Source organism: Hemitrygon akajei, chromosome 5 (genome assembly GCF_048418815.1).
Source record: "Hemitrygon akajei chromosome 5, sHemAka1.3, whole genome shotgun sequence".
Classification (NCBI taxonomy): Eukaryota; Metazoa; Chordata; class Chondrichthyes; order Myliobatiformes; family Dasyatidae; genus Hemitrygon; species Hemitrygon akajei.
The window spans coordinates 1,829,789-1,851,542 of NC_133128.1; the positions used below are offsets into that span (position 1 = coordinate 1,829,789).

At 44.6% G+C, this 21,754-nt stretch overlaps 2 protein-coding genes across 3 annotated transcripts in view; one reads left to right on the forward strand and one right to left on the reverse strand.

The window, feature by feature from the left end:
• The window catches only part of LOC140727447 (1,4-alpha-glucan-branching enzyme-like), a 528,898-nt gene that overhangs the window by 400,217 nt on the left and 106,927 nt on the right, over nucleotides 1-21,754 (reverse strand). The window lies entirely within an intron of this gene.
• LOC140727446 (endogenous retrovirus group 3 member 1 Env polyprotein-like) lies at nucleotides 7,669-15,387 on the forward strand. The gene is made up of 2 exons (XM_073044747.1): nucleotides 7,669-8,417; nucleotides 12,870-15,387. Exon 2 carries the CDS (start codon nucleotides 13,919-13,921, stop codon nucleotides 14,831-14,833), a length of 915 nt encoding a protein of 304 aa, XP_072900848.1. The 5' UTR covers nucleotides 7,669-8,417; nucleotides 12,870-13,918; the 3' UTR covers nucleotides 14,834-15,387.

The following is a 21,754-nucleotide window of genomic DNA, read 5'->3' on the forward strand; positions in this document are numbered from 1 at the left end:
ACCATATTTCTCCTCTCCACATAAAAAAAACAAACCAAAATGGAACAGGCACATTGACCCCAAATGCTCACAATTCTTCACTTGGGGTATTGTCAACAGTTTTGGGCCCCATTTTTCAGAAAGGATGTATTGTCATCGGAGAAAGTCCAGAGGAGGTTCATGAGGATGATTCCGTAAATGAAGGGGTTAACATATGAGGAGCATTTGGCAGCTTTGGGCCTATACTCACTGGAATTTAGAAGAATGTGTAGGATCTCATTGAAACCTACAGAAAATTGAAACAACTAGACAGGGTGGTGTGGAGAGGATTAGGGTCTTAACTCTAAACCAGAGATGACATACAATGGACCTAGCACTGGCCTTGAACAGATATCAACAGTACTTAATCACCTCTGGACTGAGATCTGAATTCATGACCTTCTAACTCAGGGCAAAGTTCTGGTGCTTAGCAGTCCTGTGGCAGAAATGAGACTCTATAATCTTCTGTTAAAAATTTGACACAAAATGCTCATCACCAAGAAATGAAGATGATGAAAAAGTGAATAAATTCCAAGATGCGGTTCCAAACTGCTTAAGTCTAATTTGTTGAGTTATGCTAACGTTTGACATACTTGGCCTACGGAATTTGTTGCAACAGATGCTTTGTCTTGCTTATTCTGCTATTTCACAATGATTAATCATTAACTAAACAATTCAATTAATATTGATTGATCCTGCTGTAATCCAGGGTAACAACAAATTTTACAAAGTTATGTACAATATTATAAAAATTCAATTGTCAGCATAATCCATGCCTTCCCCTCCCCACACCATCTCTCACAGTAAGAACCACTGTAAAACAGAAGCGTTGAGAGTGGGAGACCATTTCACTCCCTCAATTTAATTGAGGTCATTCTGCCTTCAGCTACACTGCTCTCCGTATGTACAGCAAACTGACACACCGTATGTTTACAACAGCAATGAACCCAAGGTGCTTCGCTGAAGCATCTGAAATTACATTTTGTACTGAGATACAAGAGAGGTGAATGCATTGAATTTCTTGGTCTAAGGCACTTTATCTAGTATCTTATTGAGGGCATTCCTGGGTTGAAGTCACCAATAGTTCACCAATGGTTTTGGAGGATCATATGAGATAATGAAGGCGGAAAACATTGAAAAGGGCAAGTCTCATTGCACAAGTTAAACTTGGGTCAGTAAGTAGTATTTAGGTTAAAATGGGGTGACCTTTGTGGGTGTGAACGTATTTAGAGGGGGAACTGAAGCTTTGGCAAGAAGAGGCAGTGGCTAAGATAAGGTTCTGTTAAGTTCTCTTCCATTCTTTATTGTTGCTCAGGTTTGAGCAGTGGGAATGGCAGTCAGGACAGAGGTGAAGGCTATCTTGCAGGATCTGGGCAGTAAGGGATATTGCCAGTACTCCTGATGTCTATATCTGCAAGATGTGCATCTAGCTGCAGCTCTTCAGCCACTGCTTCTTCTTGCCAAAGCCTCAGTTCCCCCTCTCTAAATATGATCACGCCCACATGTTAGGGTACTGGAGCTGCAGCTGGCTGGCCTACAGATCATTCAAGAGAATGATTAGGTGATAAACAGGAGCTACAGGGAAGAAAGTCACCCATAAGTTGCAGAAAGAAGGTGACTGCCAGGGGAGGAGAGGGAAGACAGCCAGTGTAGAGTACCCCTGTGAACATTCCCCTTAATATGTATACCACTTTGATAGTTTGTTTCTTCGCCCACCCCCCAACAATAGTATCCAGAGGACAGCTGCAGTGACCAGGTCTCAGATAAAAAAGGGGGGGGGGGGAGGAGGAGCAGAGTGGTGATAGGGGATTCAATAATCAGGGAAGCAGAAAGGAAATTCTGTGGATGTGAAAGAGACTCCTGGATGGTATGTTGCCTCCCAGCTGTCAGGGTCAGGGATAACAGATTGGGTGCACAGCATCATAAAGGGGAGGCTGAACAGCTAGAAATCATATCGTTACCAACAACATTGGCAGAAAAAGGAATGAGATCTTGTAGAGAGAATTTAGGGAGCAAGGCAGGAAGCTAATAAAACAAGACCTCCAAGTTAGTAACCTCTGGAATGCTGCCTGTGCCATAGGCCAGTAAAGAAAAGAATACGATGATTTGACAGATGAATGTGTGGCCAAAGAATTGGTGCACAGGGAAGTGTTTCCAATTTGTGATTCATTGGGATCTCTTCTGGTGAAGGTATGACCTGTACAAAAGGGATGGGTTACCCCTGAACTTGAGGAGGACCAATATCCTCATGGGCAGTGTTAGATACATGGGTTATGACCGAAAGAAAAATAGTTGGAGTCACTTAGTCTGTTAATGCTTTGGTGTTTATTAGGTGTGTCAAAAATCAAACTTACAAAAATTAGTGAAAATAGTGAAAAGAAAATCTCCAATATTTACAAAAAGATATCTACTGGAAAACAGAATAATAGCTCCATACTATTCTTGCCCAGTGTGAACACCTGGCAGCCCCGATCTCTCTTTCACTGAGCTCTTTTCTGTTCAGCACCAGGACATACTATTTTTAGTTACCCACAAAGTTACCTTAAGGATACACATGAATTACAATACAATGCACTCCACAATGTAGTTACAATCATGTTACAAAATAAACAGAAGTGTCCTCCTTAGATACGATACAATCAACATATACGTATTTATACATTCCCATTACTGCAACCAGCTCGGTTTAAGACCCATTATGAGAATATATCAGGGAAGACACTGAGGTGCATACACTCAGCACGACAGTGGAATTACAAGGAAATGCGTGTGATGTGTGTGTGTGCAAATGTGCAAGTGTGAGGAGTGCAGTTACGGAGTGTTCTCTATCACAGGTAGGTTTTCTAGAACTCTTGAGGTGGATTTAAACTAATTTGTCAGGGGTGTGGGAACCAGAGTGACAGGTCAGAGGATAGGGCAGTTATTGTACAGGTAGATGCAGTGTATAGAGAGACTGTGAGACAGGATAGGCAGTTGATAGGGTAAAATTACAGACACTGATGGGTTGAAATGTGTCTATTTTAATGCAACAAGTATTAGGGACAAGGTGATGAACTTAGAGCATGGGTCAGCACTTGGAAATATGGTGGCATCCGTCAGTCTCGAGAGACCATGGATCTGCGCCTGAAGTTTCCAGGGCGCAGGCCTGGGCAGGGTTGTATGGGAGACCGGCAGTTGCCCAAGCTGCAGGCCTTCCCCTCTCCACGCCACCGATGTTGTCCAAGGGAAGGGCACTAGGACCCATGCAGCTTGGCACCGGTGACATCGCAGAGCAATGTGTTGTTAAATGCCTTGCTCAAGGACACAAACACGCTACCTCAGCTGAGGCTCGAACCAGTGACCTTCAGGTTACTAGTCTGATGTCTTGCTCACTAGGCCACGCACCAACACTATGGAAATATGACATTGTGGCATTACAGTGACTTGGCTGTCACAAGGGTAGGTCATGCACTTTGGTAGTAGAAATAAATATACAGACTATTTTCTAAACGGGGAGAAAATCCAGGAGTCTGAGATGCAGAGGGACTTGGGAGTCCTTAGCAGAACACACTGAAGGTTAACTTGCAGGTTGAGTTGGTGGTGAGGAAGGCAAATGAAGTGTTAGCATATATTTCAAGAGGTCTAGAATAAAAGAGCAAGAATGTGATGCTGAGACTTTATAAGGCACTAGTGAGGCCTCAACTTCAGTATTGTGAATGGTTTTAGACCCCTCATCTTAGAAAAGATGTGCTGGTATTGGAGAGGGTCCAGAGGAAGTTCACAAAGATGATTCCAGGAATGAAAGGGTTATCATACGAGGAATGTTTGATGGCTCTGGGTTTGTACTTGTTGGAATTCAGAAGGATGAGGGAGCATCTTATTGAAACCTTTTGAATGTTGAAAGGCCTAGACAGAGTAAATGTGGAAAGAATGTTCCCCATGGTGGAACAGTCTAGGACAAGAGGGCACTGCCTCAGGATAGAGGCGCACCCTTTCAAAACAGAGATGTGGAGAAATATCTTTAGCCGAACTGTGACGAATTTGTGGAATTTGTTGCCACCTGCCTCTGTGGAGGCCAGGTTGTTGGGTGTATTTAAGGCAGAAATTGATAGGTTCTTGATTGGACATGCCATCAAAGATTACGAGGAAGAAGGCTGGGAACTGGGGTTGAGGAGAAAATTTTTAAAAAAGTATCAGCCATGATTGAATGGCAGAGCAGACTCAATGGGCCAGATGGCCTAATTCTGCTCCTATGTCTTATGCTCTGTGAATGACAGCTGAATGTTCTGGGGGCTTGACAGGTTTCAAAAGGGACAGGGAGGGACATAAAAGTAATAGGGGGAGTGGCATTGCTAATTAAGAATGGTATCACAGCTGCAGAAAGGGAGGTTGTTGTGAAAGTGATTGTTTGAGTCAGTGTGGATGGTGGTCAAAAACAGGAAGGGAGCAATCAGGAGGCAGAATTTGGAAAGATACAAAAATAACAGGGTTGTTGTCATGGATAATTTCAATTTCCCTAATATTGATTGGGAAAACTCCTTTTCTACAATAGGTTTGGATGGTAGAATTTGTTAGGTGTGCCCAGGTAGGATTCCTGAGACAATATGTGGACAGGCTGAATAAAATAGGTGCCATACTGAATCTGGTACTAGTCAATGAAACTGGTCAGGTGACAGATCTCTCGGTGGGTGAACACTTCAGAGAGGGTGACCACAACTCCCTGACCTTTACCATATACAAGGATAGGAGAAGACAGCATGGGAAAGTATTTAATTGGGGGTGGGCAAATTTTGATTCTATTAGGCAGGAATGTGGGAGTGTAAATTGGGAACAGATGTACTGAGGGATATAGAACATAGAACAGTACAGCACAGGAACAGGCCCTTCAGCCTGCAATGTTGTGCTCAACCAATTAAATTTGTTATGTTACGTACCCCATAACTGGGTGTCTAACCAGCAGAGAAAGAAGAATTCGTTGGAGTCTGGTGGTACTATACTAAAGGTGTTTATTAATAAAAATAAGCAAAACCATATCAATAATGCAAATATACATATAAAACCAGTTAGCAGTAATAAACCTAAAAGTGTAGGAATCATAATAATCAATAATAAACAAGCTCTATCGATGTCTAGGGGTAAATAAATTGTCATAGAAAAGTATAAAGTTCAGTTCAGTTCATGAGTGCTGATGTAGTTATAGTTGTTGTATTGTAATCGTTGGAGAGAGAGAGAGAGCGAGCAAGATGTAACAGCTACAGTCAGGCAAACCTTCCTTTGCTTTCTTAATCCATCATATTGGTGTGGTCATTCAGTTATGACCTCTCCGTCCTTCTGCTAGACTGTTCTTCTGTGGTGGACTCGTCACTCTGGCATGAGTGGACACACACACATGTCCCCACCGGCCCTGCGTTAACACTGATAGCCTTAATGACCGAACTCCTGGTTTGGTCTTCGAAGCCCCCACCTTTCTTGTGGGTTCCAACACTCAATCAGTGTCCACTGGTGTGTCTGGAGGGTGTCTCTCCAGACCTGTCTTTTATCCCTACTCACAGGGACTCAGCTATCCATCACTCCTGAATGACTGTGTCCATCAAATAAGGCCACTCCTTCAATCCACCGAGGAATGTTTATGAGCAAACTATTGTCCTTGCAGCGAAACAGTAAATAATTCAAAAAGGAGTCACAATACGGTTAATCAGCAATTTCCCCCTCTCTCTTATCTGTTGCCGATGTTCTTACTTGTTTTTCCGTCTCTCTTTCTCATGGTCAGCATAGCAACAGTAATAGTTTGTGTTTCTCAGGAGGGGAATAGTTAACTCTGTACCCCATTGTCCATCAGGTCTATTCATCACTCATAACACCCCCATCCTTCTGGGAATTTTCACCAGGAGGAAAATTAACTAATAAAGCACATGATTGGATTACAGAGTTTAACAAATACAGTAGTTGTCTTAACTACTAAACTAATACAGATACACGTTCAAATTAACATCCAGATAAACAATCAGCAATTACATTGTCACTCCCTTTAATATGTTGTATTTTAATATCAAATTCCGTAACAACAGACTCCAATTTAATAACAGCCTATTTTTTATTTCATTTTGTCAGCAAAAAAAAATACTAAAGGGTTGTGATCTTAGCTTAAGTGTATATTACAAAGTGTGAACCAATACATGTGTGATTATACTGTGGTACATTATAAAATTTTGTGCAAATACTAATCTCTATTTTACTTTTAAACTTAACATTCAAACAATCAATCTTCCATGGTGTTTTTATCTTTCACATGCTTTGTCAAATTCCCTCAAAACCAGATCCTGTTATTTAAAGCAGCATTTGGTCAACCTTTGTTCCTTTTCCATTTAACTCTCACGTGGTTAGCTTGCTCACCAGTGTGGAATAGGCCATCACAGACTCCCTGCACAGGAGTTATCTTATCACCAATGTTTTCCAAACTAAGCCCATTTGCTGAACTTCCACACAATTCCTTAATTTTAAGCAAGTCATTAATTTTATCTTCAGGATCTTTCATTCTATTTGTTTTCAGTATAACAGCGGCAGATGATCCCTCTTGGTCAAAACAACATTTCAAGTTCTGCCTCTCCAAATCACATACTTGAACAACATCAGCAAGTTGTTTATCTTTGAATCTCCAAACAAACTGTAATTGATTCACAGGCACCTTGTTAACAAGCCATTGTTCAGTTAACGGTCCCTTCCCTTTTGTCAATCCTTCTAAAACTAATTCAGACTTTAAATTTTCTTTATTCAATTTAGGAACAACACCTTTCCCTTCTCCTTCAATAATATCCACATCACCAGCTTTCATCTCATCATTAACTTTTAACACACCTCCTAATACAAACAACTGAAAATTTTCACTTTCCATTGATACCAAGGTTAACCCTTTCTTCACTGAACCAAGTCCATCTGACCCAAAAGAACTGCATTCCTTTTCAACTAAATCTCATACCTCAGACTTTTTCTGAGCTTCAATACTAGGTTCAGTACCTTGTGCATCCACATCCTTCACACCCTGAACACACTCAAACGGGACATCTACCTCTTCCAGGCTTTCAATACCAGTCCCCTTTTCAAATTCTAAGTTCCCCTGATCCTCCCAGTTACTATCTGGGCCACCCCCCTTTGGAGTAAACTCAACCTTGCGGGTTAAAACAACCGTGTCTGCTAACCCAGCAGACTCCCTCAAGGTAGCAGCATCCTTTTCATCTAGGACAACCCTTACATCATTATCGGGAACACATTTAAATTCTTCAACTGCAAACAGTTCTGTCAAGCCAGACAGATCATCCGTGTCCAACCCTGGACCTTCTAACTGCCATATCCATTTCTCATCTTTACTCTGTGCCTCTATAAATTCCCTCCTTGCTAAGTCTACCTCCTCACCTTTACCCTCTTTCACCTCCCTATTCTCCCCTTTACCATCCCCTAACCCCTCTTGGTACAGGGTCGGTAGAAACGTCTCAGCCAAATCAACACTGGACTCATTTAAACTGTCCTCTTTCTCAGCTGCCTTTCTTGACATGCTGTGAGTGATCGCGCATGCGGGATAGATGTAAGAATCTAGGGGTGTGTCCTCAGCACTCACAGGCTTGCTTGTCAGCTTCACTGCTGAACACACGTCCCCACCTGCTAAATCATTACTGTAAGAAGAGAAAGGGTTAAGGTTAGACTGTGCTAAGATCTAAGCTTACAAAACATATGCTGACACATTGCTAAATAAGGATATAAGATTCTTGCAAAACTGTATAGGTACAATCTGTACCTTGTGGTAATCATGAAGAACTAAAAAGGAGTCATTAAGCTAGGAGCTGAGAGCGGAGGTGGATGAAACAGATGGAGATAAGCTGTACTCTTGTGGCTAACTCCAAGGCCGATAAGTGTTTGAAAACTTGGCAGACATGGCTCTGCGGATGGCTAACTCCAAGGACAGAGGATATGAGAAAATGTGTATGTGACCCCCGAAATGTACAAGCCTGTGGGGAGGGGGAGAGTGGAGCTGACTATGAATAATTGTAGGAATGATACAGCAACTGAGGGACACGTGATAACCTACTTGAAACTGTATAAAAGGAAATGAAATGTAATGCTCTGGGCTCAATACTGCTGGAGCAGTTTTGGGTCCGACTCTGCAGACTCGTGAAAAATAAAGCTTTGCCGCTTTGCAGTTTGCTGAGACTCAGAGTGTAGGATTATTTCTGACAGCTGGGGGCTCGTCCGGGATCCCCACTCCGGTCGTGGAGGGCGAGAGGAAGGACATCGGAGAAGGTGCACCCTGCCGAGTTCGGCAGTCCCTGATTCCTTGCTCGTCGTCTGAAACGGCTTGAGCGAGTGAGATCCGGACAGCGCAAGGCGGCAAAGCAGGGAGGAAAGGAGACGGTTCTACGGCACACCGGGTAAGTGAGACTAGCTAACTGAGATCTAGGTGGGTGTGACCGGGTAAAGTAGGTGTGACGACACCTAGAGTAAAAAGAACCGGGCCGGGAAGGGAATAATGGGAGGGGGAAGCTCAAAGGAAGAGGAGCCGGAGAGTTCGGGTTTGTTCCCGAAGGTACCTCCTGATAGCCCCCTCGGTAGAATGTTTGCAGGATGGGGATATGGACGAACAAAGGGAAAGCAGAAAAAGAGAATGGTAGAATATTGCAAATTATGGTCCAAACAGCCAATAAAAGGGTCCTCGGTATGGTGGCCACCATTTGGGTCAGATGAGGATTGGGTTAGACAGGCCTTAAACATATATGTAAACTCTAAACCAAATGTGAGAGAGGAAGAAAATGAGTATGCCTCTTGCTGGGTTCCCGGACCAGGAGACTCCGCAAGAAGTTTTAAACTAGAAACTAAAACTAAGGAGGAAGAGCCTCCTTGGGAAGTGTTGAATCATCTACCTCCCCCTTATGTTCCCCGGCCCCAGCAGCCCGAACAAGCTGCCAGTGCTCCGCATCCGGATGATCCGCAACGGCAGGCGGAAGAGGAGAGAGAGAAAGAAAAGGAGAAGGGGAATGCCGGGGAACCTAAGTTTCCCCTGTTAAACCCGAACTGGGATAAGCAGACCGGAGAAGGTCAAGGAAACATGAGAGACATGAGGGAATTCCTGATAAAGGGAATAAGACAAGCGGTCCCCAAGGGTCATAACTTCACTAAGGCGTTCGGAAGCCACCAGAACCCCGATGAGACCCCAACTGACTTCCTGGATAGAATTCGGAAAAATATGCAACAATATGCGGGGGTAGACCCGGAGACAGAGGTGGGACAACAGCTAATTAGGGTAGAATTTGTATCGAAAGCCTGGCCAGACATTCGGAAGAAACTAGAGAAGATAGAGGACTGGAATTCAAAACCCTTGAGTGAATTACTGCGAGAAGCGCAGAAGGTGTTTGTAAGAAGAGACGAGGAGAAACAGAAAAAGACCGCTAGGATAATGGTTCAGACAGTACGGCAAGTAACCACAGAAAACAGGGAAAAGAGGGGAACGTGGTCAGACCGAGGCAATGGCCAAGAACCAGGAAGGAAAACGCGAAGGACTCTAAGATGCTTCCACTGTAACGAGGAAGGACATTTTAAACGGGAATGTCCTAAGTATCGGCGAGAGGTCAGGTCATATGCCATGATGGAGGACGAAGACTAGGGGGGTCGGGGGTTCCTACCCTTGGGGAGAAGAAACTATCGACAGGAACCCCTGGTAAATCTGAAATTAGGTCCCCAAGGGTCAGATACAACCTTTATGGTAGATTCGGGTGCTGAAAGATCCAGTGTAATCCAGATACCTCCCGGCGCCCGAACAGGAACAAGAGTAATGAAGGTATCCGGTATCGGAGGAAAAACGATACAAGTGTCCATTGTGGACAATGTGGAAGTCGGATATGAAGATAGGGCAACAAGGCAAGACCTTCTCCTGCTGCCCTCGGCAGGATTCAACCTATTAGGAAGGGACCTGCAAGTGCAACTGGGCATTGGAACAGTGCCGAACAATGGAGAAATAATAGTAAAATTATTCGCATTAAAAGAAGAGGACGACCAGAAAATAGAGCCCGAGGTGTGGTATAGAGAGGGAAATAGGGGAGGATTGAACATCAGCCCTCTACAGATCACCTTGCTACCGGACGGTCGCCCAGTAAGGAGGAAGCAGTATCCCATTGCGATGGAAGGAAGAAAAGGGCTGCAGCCGGTAATTGAAGGGCTGATCGCAGATGGACTGCTGGAAGAATGTATGTCGCCATATAATACCCCCATCCTCCCGGTGCGAAAGCCGGACGGGACTTATCGGATGGTACAAGACCTGCGGGGTCTAAATGCAGTAGTTCAGACCCGATACCCGGTAGTACCCAACCCGTACACCCTGATGAGTAAAATCTCCCCTGACCATGAATGGTTCAGTGTAATAGATCTAAAAGATGCTTTCTGGAGTTGCCCGCTAGAAGAAAGCAGTCGGGACATGTTTGCGTTTGAATGGGAAAATCCTACAACAGGGCGGAAGAGACAACTCAGATGGACGGTCCTGCCGCAAGGATTCACTGAGTCACCTAACCTATTCGGGCAGGTCTTGGAGCAAGTACTAGCGGAATTCCAATGTGCTCCAGAGAACCAACTGCTACAGTATGTGGATGATTTATTACTATCCGGGCCAACACAGAAAGGGGTGCAGGAAGATACCATCAGATTACTGAACTTCCTAGGGAAAAAGGGGCTACGGGTCTCCAAGAAAAAGTTACAATTCGTGGAAAAGGAAGTAAGGTATCTGGGACACCGGGTCAGTAAGGGACAGCGAAGCATTACCCCAGAAAGGATAGCTGGAATAACAGGGATGTCGCTACCTCGTACCAAGAAGGAGATACGACAGTTCCTGGGGTTAGTGGGGTATTGTCGAATCTGGATTGAGAATTATACTCCCCTGGTGAAATTTCTGTATGATAAACTCGGGCAAGATGAGCAAACAGTAAAATGGACAAAGGAAGAGGAGCAAAAATTCAACTATATCAAGGGGCAATTGATCCGTGCTCCGGTGTTAGTCTTGCCAGCCCTGGAAAAACCATTCCAGCTGTACGTCAACAATGCCGAAGGAATGGCCCAAGGGGTACTCACCCAACTAAGAGGAGGAAAGCGGCAACCCGTGGCTTTCCTGTCAAAAATGTTAGACCCGGTATCGCGTGGATGGCCCACCTGTATCCAAGCAGTGGCAGCGACAGCGGTATTGGTAGAGGAAGCCCGGAAACTAACCTTTGGAGGGAAGATCACAGTGCATTCTCCCCACTCGGTCAGCACCCTACTAGCCCAGAAGGCACATCGGTGGCTCACTGACTCCCGCATTCTAAAGTACGAAACTATACTGATGACCGGAGAAGACCTAAACTTCGCAAAGGATTCCAGTTGCAACCCAGCCCAGTTCCTCTATGGAGGACTAGAAGAAAAGGAGTCAGAACACGACTGTATTGAATTGCTGGACTTGCAAACAAAGAGCCGGGAGGACTTACGGGAAGTTCCCCTGGGAGAAGGACAGGAATTGTATATAGATGGATCCTCACGATGTATTGATGGAGTACGGCACAGCGGATATGCCATCATTGACGGAGAGACTGAAAGAATAGTGGAGTCCGGGAGATTACCGGGAAACTGGTCGGCCCAGTCATGCGAATTATACGCACTCCAGAGGGCTCTGAGGATATTGGAGAAGAGGATCGGAACAATATACACTGACTCTAAGTACGCCTATGGGATAGTACATACCTTTGGGAAGATATGGAAAGAAAGAGGACTGATAACGGCCAGAGGAAAGGGACTGGCACACGAGCAAATGATAAGTATGACATTGGAAGCCCTGGCCCTACCAACTGAGATTGCGGTAGTACATGTACCCGGACACCAAAAAGGATCAACACCTGAAGCAGTAGGGAACCGTCTAGCCGATGGGGAGGCCAAACGAGCAGCCGTTGAAGACCCGATCCAACTCCTGACCTTGATACCAGTGAGGGAAGGACTTACTAAACAACCTATGTTTACCCAAATAGAGATTGATAGCATGAACCAACTAGGAGCCCGAAAAGACACTGATGGTAAATGGACGGTCCCGGATGGGAGACAGGTACTAAATAAGGAAGTAACCCGCAACATCCTCCAACAGTTGCACCATCAAACCCACTGGGGAGTACAGGCCATGTGCGACACAATTCTGAGGGACTATGTATGCAAAGGAATATACACACTGGCCCAGCAAGAGATAACTGGATGTCCGACGTGCCAGCGGATAAACAAGAAAGTGATGCGATCCACTCCAAGAGGTGGCCAGCCACTGGCCATGAGACCGTTCCATAGAGTCCAGATCGACTTTACCGAACTACCCTCAGTGCAGAGATGGAAGTACCTGTTAGTAATAGTGGATCATTTTACCCACTGGGTGGAAGCATACCCGACCACAAAGGCCGATGCGCCTACAGTAGCCCGAATACTACTAGAAAACATAATCCCCAGATATGGGATCATGGGGTCCATAGACTCGGACAGAGGGACACACTTTGCCTCCAAGACGCACCAGTTGATTTGTGATGCATTGAGTATCCAATGGAAATACCATACCCCGTGGCATCCCCAGAGTTCGGGACGGGTGGAAAGGATGAACAGTACCTTAAAGGCGCAATTGACCAAATTAATGCTAGAAACCAAGTTACCCTGGACTAAGTGTCTCCCCATCGCCCTGTTAAGAATCCGAACAGCACCCAGGAAGGATATAGGAATCTCCCCCTATGAAATGCTGTTTGGACTCCCGTATTGGAATAAGGTAGAAGGGTACCCCACGCTACAAGGGGGTGATACTTTTATAAGGAACTATTTACTGGCACTATCTCATTCCTTTGCAGAACTGCGGAAGAAGGGTCTCTTGGCCCAGACTCCGCCGCTCGACTTTGCTTTACATCAGATCGTGCCTGGAGATTGGGTTCTGGTACGGACCTGGAAGCCGGAGAAGTTACAACCACAGTGGGAAGGCCCTTTCCAGGTCCTGTTAACCACCGAGGCGGCCGTACGAACAAAAGAGAAAGGGTGGACCCACGCATCCAGAATAAAGGGACCAGTTAAGCCTGAGGGACACACGGAGTGGACCTGTGTTCCCAGTGAAGAACCGTTGGTGGTGAAACTGAAAAGGCAACAAAAATGAACTCAATGTGGACTGTTACATTATTGACTGTAATATATTTAATTCTGTATGTGGGAAAAATAGAAGGGAAATGTGACAAGTGTAGGAACCGAGTTTTGGAGAAAGGAAAAGAACGACCCGGGGCCCTTGTGTCACATTCACATGTAAATGACCAATGTTATGGAAAAGAAAAAGAGGAATGTGAAGAGGGAGGAATAAAATATACCCTGAGAAAGAACAGGGGATACCCCGGTGGATCAGTGAGAGAAGAAAAAGGAGAAGGGAGAAGTTGGAGTGTACGAGAAAGTACATGCCCTGAGACAGAATGGATATGTGAAAGGAAAGAAAAAGGAAGGGCAGAGTTTGGTGGAGTCAGAGAAGAATGGGGAACCTATGGAAAAACAAGACCGGAAATGAAGGAAAACCTGTTTATAGACTTAGCAACTCGAATAGCTACAAGTTTAAATGTAAGTGACTGTTGGGTTTGTGGGGGACCCCACATGAGCGAGCAATGGCCATGGATAGGTGAGAGTTTGAGTGTGTGGGAGCTATTGGCTCATGATTGGGATAAGAAAAGGACTGGGAGGACGCAAGAATGGAAGTTAACAAACTATCCGGAAGGACAAGTATGTGTAGAAAGAAAAGGGAAGGTGAAAGTAGGAGAAAGCCCATGTCAGAGTATAAAGTTGGCTAAAACAAAAAAATAATGCCACTTGGTGGCCCGAGGAGCCGACTTGGTACATAACTAAAGGGGCAAAGGACAATTGTACGGCTATGGGAAACAATTCGGGAATCTGGAATTGCAGTGGGCATAACCCGTACGAAGGAATTCCCAGTGTTTGGAAAGCCTGGCGGAAAGCAAGGAAAGGAGGATTTGTCCCAGAAGGTCTGTTCTGGATTTGTGGGAATCAGGCATACACCAAATTGCCGAAAGGATGGGGAGGAGTTTGTTTCTTAGGCCTTATAAGGCCAGAGTTCTTCCTCCTACCCCGGGATGAAGATAGGGAATTGGGAATCAAGTTATTTGACTCACTGAGAAGGGAGAAGCGGGAGATAAAGGTGGGAGAATGGGGCGACGAGTGGCCTCCAGCACGCATCATTGAATATTACGGACCAGCAACTTGGGCCCAGGATGGGTCATGGGGTTACCGAACCCCGGTATATATGTTAAATCGAATAATACGCCTACAAGCTGTAGTAGAGGTGATCACCAACCAAACCGCATTGGCTCTGGAATTGCTGGCTGAGCAGCAAAGCCAGATGAGAACAGCCATATACCAAAATCGATTAGCATTGGATTACCTCTTGGCCTCCGAGGGAGGGGTCTGTGGAAAGTTCAATCTGACAAACTGTTGCCTAAAGATAAATGATAATGGAAAGGCAGTGTTGAAAATATCCGACAAAATTCGGAAGTTGGCCCATGTGCCAGTACAAACTTGGAGATCCTTAGGGAACCTGAGTTGGCTGGATAGTCTGCTGGGAGGAAGCTGGTGGCGAATAGCCCTGTTAATATTAGGCGGAATACTCATAATGATAATCATATTACCATGCTTAATACCCTGCTTGAGAGCATTAATAACGCGAGTAGTAGTACAGGTAATGCAGCCAGGGAACCCAGCTGACCCGGCTAAAATGCTGTTGCAACGAGGCAGAGAACTGGAAGAGTGGAATCCCTGGACAAATCCTTAGCACACTCTAAAAAGAAAAAGGGTGGAATTGTAAGAAGAGAAAGGGTTAAGGTTAGACTGTGCTAAGATCTAAGCTTACAAAACATATGCTGACACATTGCTAAATAAGGATATAAGATTCTTGCAAAACTGTATAGGTACAATCTGTACCTTGTGGTAATCATGAAGAACTAAAAAGGAGTCATTAAGCTAGGAGCTGAGAGCGGAGGTGGATGAAACAGATGGAGATAAGCTGTACTCTTGTGGCTAACTCCAAGGCCGATAAGTGTTTGAAAACTTGGCAGACATGGCTCTGCGGATGGCTAACTCCAAGGACAGAGGATATGAGAAAATGTGTATGTGACCCCCGAAATGTACAAGCCTGTGGGGAGGGGGAGAGTGGAGCTGACTATGAATAATTGTAGGAATGATACAGCAACTGAGGGACACGTGATAACCTACTTGAAACTGTATAAAAGGAAATGAAATGTAATGCTCTGGGCTCAATACTGCTGGAGCAGTTTTGGGTCCGACTCTGCAGACTCGTGAAAAATAAAGCTTTGCCGCTTTGCAGTTTGCTGAGACTCAGAGTGTAGGATTATTTCTGACAATTACCAAGAAGGACGTCCACACCGTCTCTCGGTAATTCTGACCGCACCCCTACTTCGACTGGTCCAGCTACCAGGTCACATTTTAAAATGATCCTGTGCAAGGGTACAGCTTCTGTCCCTTTTCCTATGCCTCTTAATACCACCTCTCCAGTTTCAGGACTGGTCAGCCCCAGTATCTCTCCAAATTCTCACTGGAACTGGGGTTTCTCCTTCTTTCACAGACACTGTCCCCTCCAAAATAAATTTCTCACAGCCCTCTCGTACTCTACCTTCCTTTGCCTCCCTCATCGATCTGCTAATGCAACCTGTAGGGATTGCTGTTTTCCCTTTTCCTGTCTCCGGAGCAAAGCACTTAGCTGCAATATGACCAACTTTTCCACAATTATAACAGGTCAAGCTAGGAACCTTCCTGCCAGCCTGCTTTTCCTCTTCCTTACCTTGACCACTAGCTCCCGGCTTATTCTTGACCTTAGCCGGCGGGCTTTCTCTACCGTCCCTATGGTCTTTCTGGTGTTATCACCTCGGCCCCCTCCTTTGTGAGAATCGCAAGAGCCCTAGTCAAGGGGGGGGTCAACTGACCCAAGAGGGGGAGAGACATGCTGAATAGACACAGGAAATGGGAGAGAGAGAGAGAGACGTGCGGAAGACCACGTTCTCCCGAGAAGCAGAATAAAGGCGATATTGACTATTATCTCATGAAGACCACGTGAAAAGCCCTCGGGCAAAGTGGGCTGGTTGAGAGAGAGATCGCATCACCTGCAACCTGATTGACACCTGCGATCCCGTGAAGAAGTATAAAGGAGGGTCTGAGGGGGGGACAACCCTCAGACGCACCAAGGAGACACCAAGGAAGCACGATACCGATTCCCGTGGGAGCGGGAAGGCATTTTGAAGGAAGCCACGTGCGTTAGATTCCAAATTTTGAATCTGTGGCTGGAACCATCGGAAGACCGCTTTTACCTAACAACGGGGAAGCCTGCTCCCCTGATTCCAAGGATTTGCTCTGTAAAGACAACGGGCAAGTGTTTATCCTTTCTCAACCATCTCTCTCTCTCCACAACGTGAAACCCCAGCGGTTCCCAAAAGGGAAAAGCCTGCAGCCTTCTGAGTGACTCTTTATATTTCAATTGGACTCAGTATTATCCCCTAGACAACTATAGAGCTTATTTCTGATTGATTATTATTACACCAGTGTTTTAGATTGAGTTTTGATGATGTATATGATCTGAATGTTTTGTATTAACCATACGTTTGTGCCCCTTTTTGAATAAAACGTTTGAAAATAGTAGCATCCGACTCAGCTGATCCCGCTATCTTTGCTGGTAAGTTACCTGGTTACGAGGTTATGTAACACTGGTAACTCTTATTTGGGGGAAACTTTGTCTTGAGGGTGAGGGCATATTCATCTGCTAATCTGGCAAATTCTGATATAGACTTATTCGTCTTCTCGATCAGATACATCCGGATATTATCCGAAACACAACCTTTAAATTCCTCAATCAGAATTAACTCTCTGAAACGATGGAAATCCTCCTCCACCCTTTCTGCAGCATACCAGCGATCCAAGAGCACACCCTTTTCATAGGCAAACTCTGCATATGTCTGATTCCACAGTCTCTTTAAATCTCTGAACTTTTGTCTATACGCTTCAGGTACCAACTCGTAGGCCTGAAGGATAGCCTGTTTTACTTCCCCATAATCCTCAGACTCCCCCTCGGACAATGCCGCATATGCCCATTGAGCCTTCCCTTTTAATACACTTTGTAATGTTACGAACCCCGTAACTGGGTCACTTACCAGCAAAGATAGAGAGGTCCGTTGAAGTCTGATGGTACTATTTTTAACAGTATTTATTAGTAAAAATACACAAAAATAATATCAATGCAAACATAAAGATAATATACATCATCAATACTAAATCTAAAAGTGCGAGTATAATAATAATCAATAAGAAATACGCTTTATTGTTGTCTAGGGGATAATGGATTGTCCGATGGAAATATAAAAGTCACTCAGTTCATTCAGGCTGCAGCCTATTTGTTTGGAAAGAGAGATTTTTAGAAACTTGCCGGCTTTCCTTTTATGATTTTGATCAGTCAGAAGTCCCGTTGGTGTGGCCGTTCACTTTTGGCCTCTCCTTTAGCTAAGCCGTTCTTCCGTGGTAAGGCCGCCAATCCCAGGCAAAGGGAAAGGACGCACACGAGCCCCACCGGCTGTCGCTATTAAACGCTGTCATGGGATTTCTAGTGTTTCTCCTGGTGCGTCTAAAGGGGTTGTTCCCCAGACCCTCTTTTATCCTTACTCACAGGGTCTCAGATGTCAATCAGGTTGGGATGATGCAATCCCTCAACCAGCCCACTCTGGTCATCCCCTGAGGGGTTTCAATGAATAGTACAGTACTCAATACACAATTCCGTCTCCAAGAGACAATAGCTGTTATCAATGGTTCCGTCTTGCTGAGGCCAGGACACATTCCAAACCCTGGGTATTCTGGACGTCTCTCTCTCATTTCCTGGGTCCCAGACCCGAATTAATAGCGATCATGCGATTCTCAAAAAGGAGGGGGCTACTTTGTACCCTTCGGCCCCTCAGAGTTGTGGCACATTCGTAACAGTAACAACGCCACCCACTGATCTCTGGGCCACTTCTGATTCACTGCCACCTATTCAAAATGCAAGAAGTAATTATCAACATCTGTCTCCTCGAATGGAGGTACTAACCTAAACACCCTACTAACATTAAACTTCTCAACTGAGCCTTCCCCTCGGTCTCTTCCCTGTTGCTTCAACCTCTCCAATTCCAGCGCATGCTGCCTCTGTTTCTCCTTTTCCCCTTCCTCCATCTCCCTTTCAGCTTTTTCCTTCTCCCATGCAGCTCTTTCCCGCTCCCTTTTTACCTCCAACTCCCTTAGCTGGAGCTCATACTCCCTTTTCTTCTGTTCCGCGTCCAACCTTAATCTTTCCATCTCTAACTGAACCACTCCAACAACTGGTTTCTTTTCAGGGAACAGATCCAATACCCCAGCCTAAAACACCTCCTCGGATATATAATGCTGGGCTATGGTCCTCTGTATCTCCCACTTTTTCATTGACGACTTCACCTCTGGGAGATTTAATCGTTTCACAATATTCACCAAGTCCATCTTTGTGGCATCCTCTAGCGCCTTCAAAGTTGGGCTTTCTAAAAAGTTGTCTATATCCATCTTTGCTGGTTTCCCGTCTGGTTACCCACACAACCAGATCAAATAATGGACTTATAGCCCGATTCACTGGCCCCCCCAATTTGGTAATCAAATCTCGAGATGAGGCCCCAATTTGTTACGTACCCCGTAACTGGGTGTCTAACCAGCAGAGAAAGAAGAATTCGTTGGAGTCTGGTGGTACTATACTAAAGGTGTTTATTAATAAAAATAAGCAAAACCATATCAATAATGCAAATATACATATAAAACCAGTTAGCAGTAATAAACCTAAAAGTGTAGGAATCATAATAATCAATAATAAACAAGCTCTATCGATGTCTAGGGGTAAATAAATTGTCATAGAAAAGTATAAAGTTCAGTTCAGTTCATGAGTGCTGATGTAGTTATAGTTGTTGTATTGTAATCGTTGGAGAGAGAGAGAGAGAGAGGGCGAGCGAGATATAACAGCTACAGTCAGGCAAACCTTCCTTTGCTTTCTTAATCCATCATATTGGTGTGGTCATTCAGTTATGACCTCTCCGTCCTTCTGCTAGACTGTTCTTCTGTGGTGGACTTGTCACTCTGGCATGAGTGGACACACACACAAGTCCCCACCAGCCCTGCGTTAACACTGATTGCCTTAATGACCGACCTCCTGGTTCGGTCTTCGAAGCCCCCACCTTTCTTGTGGGTTCCAACACTCAATCAGTGTCCACTGGTGTGTCTGGAGGGTGTCTCTCCAGGCCTGTCTTTTATCCCTACTCACGGGGACTCAGCTATCCATCACTCCTGAATGACTGTGTCCATCAAATAAGGCCACTCCTTCAATCCACTGAGGAATGTTTATGAGCAAACTATTGTCCTTGCAGCGAAACAGTAAATAATTCAAAAAGGAGTCACAATACGGTTAATCAGCAATTTCCCCCTCTCTCTTATCTGTCGCCGATGTTCTTACTTGTTTTTCCGTCTTTCTTTCTCATGGTCAGCATAGCAACAGTAATAGTTCGTGTTTCTCAGGAGGGGAACAGTTAACTCTGTACCCCATTGTCCATCAGGTCTATTCATCACTCATAAGTTATCAAAATGTTAACCAATCAAATCTCTTCTGCCTACAAAATGTCCATACTCTTCTACTTTCCTCACATTCGTGTGCCTATCGAAACGTCTCTGAGAAGTCCTCTATGAGTATGCCTCTACCACCACCCCAGACAGCACATTCCAGTGACCCACCACTCTCTGTGTAAGATACACTTGCCCCTCACATCTCCTTTAAAATCTCCCCACTCACCTTAAATGCATGGCCTCTGGTGTTAAACATTTCTACCATTGTAAAAAGATATTCCCTGTCAACTCTACCTATGCCTCTCATAATCTTTAAAATCTCACACCAGCCTGCATCACTCCAGAGAAAACAACACAAGTTTGTCCAACCTCTCATCAAAGCTCATACCCTCTAACCCAGGCAATATCCTGGTAAACCTCTTCTCACCCTCTCCAAAGCTTTGACATCCTTCATCGAATGCACAATGGAGATGTGGAGGTTGATCAGAGAGCATTTGTGTGGTCTTTAGGACAGGTTTGTCCCATTGAGGCAGGAAAAAATGGTAGGGTGAAGGAATCATGGTTGACAAGAGATGTGGAACATCCAGTCAAGAGGAAGAGGGTAGTATTCTAAAGCACAATGACATAGCCGTGGTTGACAAGTCAAAGCCAACATAAAAGCCAAAGAGAGGGCATATAATTGGGCAAAAATTAGTGAGAAATTAGAGAATTGGGAAGCTTTAAAAAACCAACAAAAGGCAACTAAAAAAGTATTAAAGAAAAGATGGAATACAAAGGTAAGCTAGCCAATAATATTAAAGAAAATACCAAAGGTTTCTTCAGACTTATAAAGTGTAAAAAAAGAGGCATGAGTAGATATTGAACCATGGGAAAATGATGCTGGAGAGGTAATACTGGGAGACAAGGAAATGGCGGATAAACTAAATAAGTATTTTGCATCAGTCTTCACTGTGGACGACACTAGCAGTATGCCAGAAGTTCGAGAGTGTCAGGATGCAGAAGTGTGTGAAGCTGTCATTACTAAGGAGAAGGTTCTTGGAAACAGAAAGGTCTGAAGATAGATAGTCACCTGGACAAGACGGTGTACACACCAGGGTTCAGAAATAGGTGGCTGAAGAGATGTGGAGACATTAGTAATGGTCTTTCAAGAATCAGTAGATTCTGGTATGGTTTCAACAGGATCAGAGCTCATAAGACCTTAAGATATAGGAGCAGAACGGACAGAGGCTTTGGTTTAATCACATCTAATTTATGACAGCAAGATCTCCATTCGTACAGGTGGCCAGAGGAGATACCAAACACAAAAGCCAGTAGTTGTGAGGAGACTGTGAAACTCATTCTGTCAGAGTAAAATTACACGTTCACATTTACAAAGGAATCAAGGAATATTCTATCCATCAGCAAAGCTGGTGAGTCAAGGACATCAAAGGAATGAATAGGAAAATGTTGAGGTTAGTCTGTCAGAGAGGCAGTAGTATAAACCATGCTGCCAGAAAGCTACATAGAGGCAAGCAGTGCTCGATTCTAAGGTAGGATCCAAGCTGAGGATGGGATGCGGATGGGCAGAAAACAGTGAGGTAAAGCAAGACAGGCTTGGTATATATGTGTGTAAAATATCAAATGTTGGGAAAATAAGGTTAATGAGAAGCAGGCACTAACAACCATGTAGGATTCTGATGCTGCGGCAGTAACAGATTCACCTTAAACAGATGAAGGGTTGTGAACATTATTCCCTTGTTCAAGAAAGGGAATAAAGATAACTCAAGAAATTAAAGAGCATTGAGTCTTACTTCAGTGTTGAGCAAGTTGTTGGAAACGATCCCGAGAGGCAGGATTTATGAACATTTGGAGAGACATAATCTGATTAGGGACAGTCAGCATAGCTTTGTCAAGGATAGGTTGTGCCTTACGAACCTGATTGAATTCCTTGAGGATGTAAGAAAACACATTGATAAAGGAAGAGCAGTGGATGTAGTGGAAATAGATTTCAATAAGGCATTTGATAAGGTTCCCCATGCAAGTGAGGAGACATGGGCTCCAAGGAGACCTTGCTTTGTGGATCAGAATTGGTTTGCCCACAGAAGGCAAT